The 11,673-nt window shown below is 43.9% G+C and overlaps 1 protein-coding gene across 18 annotated transcripts in view; it reads right to left on the bottom strand.

Annotated features, from left to right (window-relative positions):
- LOC307200595 (uncharacterized protein) overlaps positions 1–11,673 on the bottom strand; it is a 188,433-nt gene that overhangs the window by 84,043 nt on the left and 92,717 nt on the right. For all 18 annotated transcript variants that reach the window (XR_013832401.1, XM_079949162.1, XM_079949171.1 and 15 more), the window contains one exon: positions 3,534–3,816. Coding sequence is in view for 17 of the 18 variants with exons in the window: in XM_079949162.1 (XP_079805288.1) it covers positions 3,534–3,816 (283 nt within the window). In the remaining variant the exon portion in view is untranslated. The remainder of the gene's footprint in view (positions 1–3,533; positions 3,817–11,673) is intronic.

Here is an 11,673-nt window from a genome sequence, read left to right as displayed (position 1 = left end):
TGCATCCAGGACCTGCCAACCCAGGAGGCAAGATGAGCAAGTTGCCTCAAAAAAGCAGTTTCCAGAAAGCAGGGAGGGGAGTGTGGAATAATAAATAAATAAATAAATAAATAAATAAATAAATAAGAGCAGGAACAACCATGCCTGTCATGAGACACTGAGGTTCTGTTTTTAAACTCTTTGCCCACAAGAAATTCACAAAGTCCCCCTCTGTAGAACTTCCTATCTGTGCAAAATAATTTATTACAACCTGAGTTTAATTGCTGGAGATACTAAAAAGGAGACATAGCAGCTGTGAGGAGTAAACAGGCTAGCTGAATTGGATAATCCTCCCAAAGAGGCTCCTTTCCTTGTTAAAGTTGCCATTAGATGGCTAGGAACAGCGTTCTCTATGAAAGAATGTATTAGAAGCCCACACTCACCCTGGAGAGTTGATAGATGTATAGGGTCTGGGTGACTCAGAATGGCAGAGGATAGTTAAGAGAGCATTGTGCATGCTTAAAAGCTTCATGAATATTAGTAAGCACGCCCCAGGCGGAGATACAGCTTAATCGTGTGCTCCCTTAAAGAGGGCATGTGTTGCAGTGAGACCTGGAATCCAATCCCCTGTGTTGGGGGTGGGTTAGATTGGTCAGCCACAGCACCCAATTGGTAGGTCCCTCGATGCTGGGTTCAATCTGGCCAATGGGGCACAGTCCAAATGGATTGAGGGACCTATATATGCCTATGCACATGACCCAGAGCTTCCTCTTTGGGCGCATGCATTCGGAACACCCGCCCACCTCTTCCTACTTTAGGGCTTGTTGCACTTGACCTTGCTATGCCACCGTGTGCCGTCTGTCATTGGGACAGGGGCACGGCAGGAATTTTCCCCACTTGGCTGATTGGCTGTTGTCATTTGGGTTTCGCCTGCCACGTAGCAAATTGTCACAACTTGTAAGGTTGTGGATAGGCTCTGGTTCAGGTGATAGGGATGGGGGAACGCTCTCGCCATCCCTATGTGAAGGGTATTCTGTTAAAGGAATCCAGGGACTCAAATGGTTTTGTCAACCCCTGTGAGGGGGTTGTGTCCGTGCCTGAGTCCAGGGGGACATCTGGGTGGCAGACATAGTCCATTACTGACTTTTTGCCTATCCAGATGTTCACCCTTGGCTGACCTATGCTGGAACCCTGAGTCAGCGCTACCTGCATGGCAGGGAGCTAGTCCAACCAGAGCCTATGCAACCACTCACTTTCTGTAATCAATAAAGTTGAGGCCTAAATTTTGCCCAAAACCAAAATTTGAGTCAAGTGTGAATTTATTTAGGGGGGGAGGTTTCTGGGTCTGAACACTCAATTTACATGAACATGGGATGTATGTAAATGGACATGGGATGTATGTAACAGTTGGGAGCACATATCAAGAAGAAGACATGAAGAAGGCATATCAGAAAAGTATGTAACTACAGTTTCCTGACCAATAGGATACTGCAGGAAGGAATTTCGGACTGGTTAGGACTGGGGTAGACAACCTAAGGCCCGGGGGCCGGATGTGGCCCAATCATTTTCTAAATCAGGCCCACGGACAGTCCGAGAATCAGCGTGTTTTTACATGAGTAGAATGTGTCCTTTTATTTAAAATGCATCTCTGGGTTATTTGTGGGGCATAGGAATTTGCAGGCCTACAGCTTTGCAAGAGATCAGCTTCCATCTCCAACCAGTAGGCCATGAAGCAAAAGTGAGAGGGTGTCAGTCGGCCCCCTGCCTCCAGCTCACCTGGCTGGCGCTCATGCCCCCCCCCAGTGGCCGTCCAACCAGGTGCCATGGGGGGCGTGTCCAGCAGCCTTTATGCTGCAGTGCCAGCCTCTCCCCGGCCTCAGTTCTCGTCGTCGTCCTGTGCGAGTCACCCACCCTCCACTCCCTTTGAGTTAGGGCTTAGGTCATTGGCCTTGCTATGGACCTTAGGTTAGTCACCCCGGTTGCCCGGGGGGCCTGGTAGGAGTTTTTCCATTTGGCATTAGGCTTTTTGGATTTTTCGCCTACTCGTAGCAATCGTCACAACTTTTTGTGGTATTGGTGGGTAGGTTAAGCATTGGAATAATGTGTCGTGGTGTGTCGAAGTGCTAGGTGTGGCCATCGCCTATGCCTTCAATTTTTAGGGGTATTCCGTTAAAGGAATCTGGCGGTCGTGTATTCTGTCCGAAGCCTGCTTGGTGGGAGGCCATGGCACGACCCTCGGTGACATCAGGGGTGAGCCTATAGTTGGATTAGCATCAACAGGTGATGAACCCCTGGTGAATAAACCCACTTGTTTCGCGATTCAATGCCTAAGCCAATACCTTTTCATTGCTGTAATCAATAAAGTTGTGGCCTTTTCTAGCCCATTAACCTTATATCACGTGTCCCTGTGTCTTCATTTCACTTCGCGGGGGTCGGGTCCTCGAACCACAACATGGAATTTTGATACATGTTTTTAGGTGTGTGTGGATAAGGAAGTGAGGTGAGATGAGCACTCTTCCATTATCACATTACCTTTTCTCCATCCCAAGACACTTTTCAGTCAGTAAAAAAACAAGCTGCCAAACTCACTCAAGGGGTTGGGAGAGCAGGACTGGAGAGTGTTTTGAGGGCTGCATTTTGTCCCTGAATCAGATATTCCTAATCCATGCTCTAACTCAGCAGCGTTAGCAAACTGCAGTTCTACTGGGGTATCATTTTCTGGTTTACCTCAGGCAGCAAAGGGTCTTGGGTTGGCCCTTGTGCATCTCTAATGACTGTGGTGGTAAAAAGAAATATGTTGGCAGGGTGGGTGGGTGGGAGGGAGATATATTCACTTCACTCTCCCCTTCTCCATGGCATTTGGTGTGCTGCAGCTCTCTGGCATGCAATACAGTAGCAGACCCTCCTAGTGTCCCTATTTTCCAAGGACAGTCCCAGATTTACAGAAGCAGTCCCAGTTTCTGATTTGATCCCACAGTGCCCCATTTTTCCTTAGGATGTCCTTCTTTTCATCAGAAATGTTGGAGGGTATGGAGTTATCCAATCCCCGAGCCATCTGAAGACAATCCCATATAAGGAAGTTTTAAAAATGTTTAATGTTTTATTATGTTTTTACATATGATGGAAGCCGCTCATAATGGCTGGGGCAACCCAGTAAAATGGGTGGGGTATAAACAGTAACATTATTATTATTCAATAGGATATCCCTATGGAGGGGTGGCATCATCAGCTGAACCTGAGACACCAAGCTAGATGGACGTAGCATTCACTTCTCAGACCTCCATCAGAGAGAAATGGCCAGTGTGCCTAAGAATGGGGGAGAGGATTGGCCACCTAGAGCAGACATGTTTTTATTATGCTGATAACTTAATGTCACCTGGCAGCTTGGTGCTACACATTCTATTTAATTGCGCAAAGCACAATGGGAACACTTTTTGTGAAGGGCAGGATCACTCTCCTTTGTCTCTCACAACTATTTCTCTAATATGCAAATCCTTTCTAGATAGAAAAGACCGTGATGGATGAGTGTGGAAACCCCCATGGCAGCATCTTACCTGGGGAATCTTGTAGATGCCCAAGATGTTTGCCAGGTAGACGGAGGTATCCAAGTCCAGTCCCCCAATAACTGCCACCAGGTGTTTCTGGATGTTGCACTTGTAGTTGGGTATAAGGGTAGAGGGAAGGTTCAGAGCTGCCCGGTACGTCATCCTTTCATCAAAATAATTGTCGTAGATGTGGAATCCCAGTGTAATATTGGGTAAGATCTTGGGGTTCTCATTGATCTCCTTGACAGCAAATACCAAGGCCAGAATATGCTGGTAGTTCTTTGGCACAATTCTGCAATGAGAATTTTATGCTGTATCATTGGGAGATAGGCTATGCATTTTTTCCTCTAAGGGGTCTCTTTATGATTCTTCAAACTGCAGAAGTTTGAATTTCAAATGATTTTGAAATATATTGGTTTAGATATATTTTTAAGAGTATTTTTTTTTGTAGCTTCCCATTTACAGTAAATATGAACTAAATTGAATTCCCCCAATATTGATATTTACTTTGGGGCTCATTATATACTTGACAACACTTTTGGAACATCCAAGAGATGCTCTTGCTAACACCAGCCTCTAACGCCTTTTCTCTCATACCAACTTCCCTAAGCCTCAACTCCTGTCCGGTTCACATACAGATTAGTTTAGCAGCTAGGTACAATGTGCCACTGACTGTCAAACTCCTCAGATTATATTCTTGGCTGCTTGGACAGCTGAGCTCATTTAAGAAATGTGCTTTTATAATGTTCTTCTAATAAGAAGTGAGCAGCATTTTAGCTTCATGTAGGGCTCATTCAGACTTCCCCAAGTCCTGCCATTTACCTCCAGGAAAACCTGATCTTTACCGCTGAATTGGAACTTACACATCCCTCAGAACTTCTCCCAAGTGACTGTTAACTGACATTTCTTCACTGATCACTACCTTCAGCTGAATACAGTCTGAATGTTTCTAATCCAATCGTTAAAATAGGTGAACCATTTAACTTTATTCACCTCAGGCAGCAAAGGGTTTTGGGCTGGCCCTGTGTGTGTCCCTAATGGCTGTGGTGGTAAAAACAAATACGTTGGCAGGGTGGGTGGGTGGGAGGGAAGGAGACACCTTCATTTCAGTCTCCCTTTCTCCTTTAATAGAGGTGAACCATTAAGACCAGTCACAGCAGAGTTTCTGAGGTGAAAGAACAGAGAAGGGCTTTCCATTTTAAACTAGGAAGGTTTGGTCTGTGAGTCCTCCCCTAGTTAAACTCTCCTTGGAAGAGATTTGGTGGGTTGTGAGGAGGAGAGCACACATCAACAAGACCAGGCTCTCTCATCTCACTGACACATTCAGATCTGCATCTCCTTTCTTCCAAGCCAACTCTTCAGCTTTGGAAATGCCCCCCTCCATCTGCCTAGATATAAATCCCACTTAAATCCATGGAACTAGCTTCTGAGGAAGCCTGGTTAGAGCTAGGGGAGATTTCAGTATCATCTGATTATTCAACATTTGAAGTGTTTACAAGGTATTAAGAAGCTGATGGGTAGTTAGCCTTTCTTTGAAGTTTTCTTTGTCAAAAGCAGTAAGGAGGTGAGAAGCAAGTCCGCCAACAATAAGATGACCAGGTTGGTAGTATTCATGTGGAATTCTGGACAGATCATGGGCAGTGCAACTTGTGGTATGTTTGCACACCAGATGTGGCAGACGAAAGAGAAGGGGCACAATAAACAGCAGCATGCTGAAGCAAATATTCTTTCTCATCAAACCGTCTTATTTCCATCCAGCACATAAATCTTGCTTCACAACCACCCTCAGTACAATATTCTGCCTTATCATGAACATCACTTCTCTATCAATTCACAGAATAAAATCCTATTTTACAACTTGATGAAGAGAAAAGTGAAAATCCTTTCTCTTCTATCTCTTGCTTAAAATGGCAAGAAGATGTTATAATACCCATGTTTTGACATTGGTTAGTATTCTCTTGAAATCTACTGAGACATTATCCAAGGGAGACTTAGCTATGCGGAGAGTGATAATTACAGCTGTGATGATAACAAGCTCTCTTTACATCAGGAACATCAGAAAATGGCCAAAAAACAAACAAACGCCTGCTTCTGATTTTTCATCCAAAGTGGCTTCTGTCTGTTTATGGGACGACAAAAGAGCATGCAGTATTAACAGCAATGAGGAAGAGAAGAACAGTGAGCTAGTCTCTTATCAATGCTGACCAGTGCAAATAATTAATCTGGCCTCCCAAAATTTCCCAACTGAACACCAGTTCATTAGTTTTCAAGAATTACCTTGAGAACAGTTGCTGTAATTTAAACTCGGTAGCAGCCTTTGAACAACCTCTGTAAATAATTCATGCAAAAGGAAAAAGACATGGATATTTTTACTTTATTACTAAACAAGTAGACAAGCTTATGCAAAAGGTTTAAAATGAATGAAATATGGAAAGGACGGAAAGTCAGGCGCTTTGGATGAAAATTTATTTTTAAAGTGTTCGTATTTTATCTGATTTTTGATTATTCGGTTTACTGACAACAATGAATTTAAGTTTATGTTGTACAGATGTAAGTAAGTATAATAAAGCATAATTTAAAAGCAAAAAAAAGAGTTTTGTGGGTGGTTTGCATTGGTAGAAAGGAAAAATAGGAATCAAAAAAGGAGAATGCTCTGGATTCCAAGATCCAGGTTTGGGGAACGAACATTTTGGTGAGAGATTCCCACAAACAACTATTTGTGTTCCTGACCGAAAAGCACCTCACAACTAGTCAGTGAGACACTATACAGAAGTAATAAACAAAAAGTAGTGTGTGGTTGTATTATATTTTCTAATAAAATGGAGCTTAATTTCACTCATGTTCAAAATGCATTTACTTCAAAATATTCATTTAGAAGCATTCTGCGCTTGCCGATCAGAAGATCGCTTGTGAGGGGTGAGCTCCTGTTGTTCGGTCCCTGCTCCTGCCCACCTAGCAGTTGAAAAGCACATCAAAGTGCAAGTAGATCAATAGGTACCGCTCTGGTGGGAAGGTAAACGGCGTTTCCGTGTGCTGCTCTGGTCCACCATAAGTGGCTTAGTCATGACCACATGACTGGCCACATGACCCGGAAGCTGTCTGCAGACAAACGCAGGCTCCCTCGGCCTATAGAGCGAGATGAGCGCGCAACCCCAAAGTCTTTTGTGACTGGACCAGTGAGTTTAAATAAATCTGCCAGGAACAGTCCAGCATATCAAAATAAATAAATTAATACCCAGTTATGGAGGGAGAGAGCTGGAGAGTTCTCATGGCTTGTGAGGGCAGAGATTGGAGGTGCAGCAGGGGGTTGTTTACGCTACTCAGCCCCCCCCCACCTGACAGCTAATGTGCATAGAAGAGCAACAGAAGCAGCAACTTTTCCACACATCCTCCAGTCAGCCCCCAGAATTCCAGATGTGGGTATTTTAGGTGCAGTATTCTTGATCTGGAATGGAGGGAGAGCAGCAGAGAAGACATTCAAAAGGATTTAGATGGTGTTCCCCACTTATCCAATCTTCATTTATGTGTGGGGGGCACTTGAACATAACCCCCAAGTAAGTGGGACTCGCTGTACTGAAATCTCTGAGACTGGTTCATCACAACAGTAGCAACTCTACTGAAGCCTTACTGAGGGGAAAAAGCCTAGAAAGGAACTAGCCTTCTTAAAAAATGCCTTCTTAAAAAATGTGTATTGATTTTTCTTGTTCAGTTTCTAATCAATTATCCTCTGAGGTTCTAGTCAGGTCTCAATATTTTATGGTACTCATAAAAGTTTTTTGGTTTCCAAATAAACCTTAGGGTTAAAACAAGATGAGGGGCTCCTGACTCAGAGAAACCATAGGGGATTTTAACATAGCAATTGCAACACATAAAACACAACATAATTTAATGATGTGGATAAAGATAGATTATATTGCTCATAGGTAAAGGTAAAGGTACCCCTGCCTGTACGGGCCAGTCGTGTCCGACTCTAGGGTTGTGCGCCCATCTCACTTAAGAGGCCGGGGGCCAGCGCTGTCTGGAGACACTTCCGGGTCACGTGGCCAGCGTGACGAAGCTGCTCTGGTGAGCCGGCACAAGCGCAGCACACGGAAACGCCGTTTACCTTCCCGCTAGAAAGCGGTACCTATTTATCTACTTGCACTTTAGGGGTGCTTTCGAACTGCTAGGTGGGCAGGAGCAGGGACCGCAGAGGGGAGCTCACCCCACCACGGGGATTCGAACCGCTGACCATGCGATCGCCAAGCCCTAGGCGCTGAGGATTTACCCACAATGCCACCCGCGTCCCATATATTGCTCATAGTTTGGTGGAAAAAACCAAAAAGATGATGGTATAATTTATTGTTGTTGTTGTTTAGTTGTTTAGTCATGTCCGACTCTTCATGACCCCATGGATCAGAGCATGCCAGGCACTTCTGTCTTCCACTGCCTCCCACAGTTTGGTCAAACTCATGCTGGTAGCTTCGAGAACACTGTCCAACCATCTCGTCCTCTGTCGTCCCCTTCTCCTTGTGCCCTCCATCTTTCCCAACATCAGGGTCTTTTGCAGGGAGTCTTCTCTTCTCATGAGGTGGCCAAATTATTTCCTCTTTATTAACTGATCCTTGCTGTTAAGATCAGGCCTCAACACAATGATGTAGCATTTGGGAGCAAAGATGGAACCAAGTAAGCCAGCACTGGAGGCTAAGATGGAGAAGATCTCCACAGCCACCATGTATTTCCCCTTGGTGCTCAGGTACACTGGAACAAAGGAGATCCAAACACTACAAAACAAGAACATGCTGAAGGTGATGAATTTGGCTTCATTGAAGCTCTCAGGCAGTTTCCGGGCTAAAAAAGCCACTACAAAGCTAACAATGGCCAAAAAGCCCATGTAGCCCAGGACACAGTAAAACAGGGCAACTGACCCTTCATGGCACCCTAGAATGATTTCTCTCATCATTGTGTGCATGTCAGAATCAGGGAATGGGGGAAGGATTCCTAACCACACACTGCAAATGCCCACTTGGACAAGGGAACAAGAAAACACAATGGCACCTCCAAGTCTTTTCCCCACCCATTTCCTCATTCGGGATCCTGGTTTGGTGGCCACAAAGGCCAGAACCACCATGATGGTTTTGGCCAGAACACAAGAAACGGTCACTGTGAAAACAAGGCCAAAAGCCATTTGTCGGAGCAGGCAGCTCACTCTTTCTGGTGGGCTGAGGAAGATCAATGGGCAGAGGAAGCAGAGCAGGAGGAAAGTGAGGAGAGTGTATGTGAGGTCCCGATTGTTTGCTATGACAATGGGTGTGTCCTGATGTTTAATGAAGATGACTAGGACCACCAGTGTGAGGAGAGAGAGAGAAAGAGCCAACAATGCTAAGCTCATCCCCAAGGGCTCTTTAAAAGACAGGAAGCTGATGGTCTTTAGAATGCATTGTGATTGTTCCATGTTTGGATAGTGATCTTCAGGGCATGCAATACAGTCATCCATATCTGGAGAGAACATAATACATTCAAATTTCAGATGTGTTGCAAAGCAACTACTAATGGTGCTTGGTATGGAACTCATAAGCTTAAATTAGATATATCACAGATATTTGCAGAGTAACCAGATTGAGAGTGATGCATGAGAACCCCACCTCAGCACTTTGTGTTGGGTCATGTGCAGAGGCGGAGCTACTTGCTCTGACACCCAGAGCGGCATGAGGGTGGGGCTATCTGGCCCACAGGGGCTGGGCTAGCCACCCACACGGCAAGCGTCCCTAGAGGCCCGCTGCCCAAGCGGCAAGTGGGGGGGCGCTGCTAGCTGCCCATGTGGCAAGCCTCTGAGGGCGCTGCCAGCGCGGCGAGTGTTGGGGTGGGTGGTGGGAGGTGTGGCCATGTCAGCCTGCTCAGAGATTACACCCAGGGTGGTCCGCACCCTCCTTCCTCTTCCACTGGTTGTGTGGGGTGTCCTGTGATGGCTTACTAACTCCCCATAAACCATCTTGTGCAGTTTAGACGGACGAAGTTGGTAAGTACAAATACAAATCAGCCTTGCATTATAATTGTTCAGAACAGGAACTCAGGAATGTGTCATACCAACTCAGATAACAGGTCCATTCAGCTCAGCATTGTCTGCAGTATATCATGGGTGACAAATCTTTTTTTTGGGGGGGCGAGGACAACGTCCATATTCCTTTATGGGGGCTGTGGGCCAATAGGGATGGAGGAGAAATTTGAATTTGTTGACATTTGGATGGGAAAGTTATGTAAATTGTACTTCTTGAACCAACACAAAGCATAATAGAGTTTCCCCGAAAAATGGTACAGATCTCCAATGAAACAAAATGTACAAAAATGCATATTTCCATAACTTTTCCATAATTTCTAAAATTTCTGATGTTTGAAAAGTATATCTTTTGTGTTTCTTACCCTTCTGGATTGAAATCTTTCCTTGAGGACATAGAATGCAATCATAGCAGCAGAATGGCTCCCCCTCCTTCTTTTCCTTGCTGGAACCAAGAGGACAACTTGGGTTGCACACAGAAAGGGGTGGAACCTGCCCATTTAAAGAAACACTTAAACATTTTAGCACACAGAAATCATTAGCACTTTTTGTTTCCATTCTCTTTCAGCCAGCAGGAGGAAGACACTAAACTACTCATTCAAAACTCGGTGCCAAGCTACTCATTTTCTTTTTCATTTTGTTTTTTTTAAAAAAAATACACACAATTTTTGATGTTAGTTAATCAAAGGTTTGAACAGAAAATTAAAGTAATGAAACATACTTTTTTAAATTTGCCAATAAGCCTGGTAAACTGTTGGCATGGCAACTTAAAAAAGAAGGAATGAATCAGACAATAAATAATATTATGGATGGGGATAAATATTTGATTAACCCAAAAGAAATAAGGAAAGTGTTTGAAAAAAATTATACTTCATTATATCACTGTGGAAAAGAGGAAGCGAGAAAATGGAATCTTATTTGAGTGATTGTAACATACCCCCGAGTACCCAAAGAAAATCGGCCAGGTTTGAATGCACCCGTATTTATTACCCTGATCCCTAAACAAGATAGTGACTTAGCAAAGACAAAAAATTACAGACCTATTTCTTTATTGAACTGTGACTATAAACTATTTGCTACAATTGTAGCTAACAGACTAAAAAAGACATTGACTGAGTCAGTCCACGGAGACCAAGCTGGGTTCCTACCAGGCCAACAAATGAAGGACATTGTAAGAAATGCAATTAAGTTAAGAGAGTATGTGGAAGTGAGAAATGAACAACAGGCCACATTAATATTTTTAGATGCAGAGAAAGCCTTTGATTATATTCAATGGTCATTTTTTATTAAAGTATTAGAGAAAATGGTAATTCTTTCCTGGCTGCAATTAAAGTGATCTATATCAATCAATGCGCAAAAATTTTAATAAATAATATTCCTTTATACAAATGCAAAATAGAAAAAGGAACAAGACAAGTGTGTCCCCTATCTCCATTGCTGTTAGAAATATTGCTTCAGAATATAAGGACAATTAGGGAAATTAAAAGTATTGAGATGGGATGCAGTCTCTATAAAATAAATATAAAATATGCAGGGATTTATGATATGTAAAAGAAACCATGGAAAGAGAAGAAGGAAAGTCATTGATATTATAAGGATGTTAAAATGAGTATTTCCCCTTCATGGATCACTGCCTTGCCGTGGCGAAGGCGCTTGAATAACTCAGAGAAGCTATGAACTATGCCGAGCAGGGCACCCAAGATAAACAGGTCATAGTGGAGAGTTTTGACCAAACGTGATCCACCTGGAGGAGGAACCAGCAAGCCACTCCAGTATCCCTGCCAAGAAAACTCCATGGACAAAGACAACAGGCATATAAAAGTTATGACGCTGGAAGATAAGCCCCTCAGGTCGGAAGGCATCCAACATGCTACTGAGGAAGAGCAGAGGACAAGTACAAGTAGATTCAGAGCTGATGAAGCGGCTGGGCCAAAGCCGAAAGGACGCTCAGTTGCAGATATGCCTGGAAGCGAAAGGAAAGTCCAATGCTGTAAAGAAAAATATTGCATAAGAACCTGGAATGTAAGAACCATGAACCTGGGTAAGTTGGAGGTGGTCAAAAATGAGATGGCAAGAAGAAACATTGACATCTTGGGCATCAATGAACTAAAATGG

The sequence above is a fragment of the Podarcis cretensis genome (genome assembly GCF_951804945.1).
Source record: "Podarcis cretensis genome assembly, chromosome: 13".
Lineage (NCBI taxonomy): Eukaryota > Metazoa > Chordata > Lepidosauria > Squamata > Lacertidae > Podarcis > Podarcis cretensis.
This window is presented reverse-complemented; position numbering and strand designations above follow the sequence as displayed.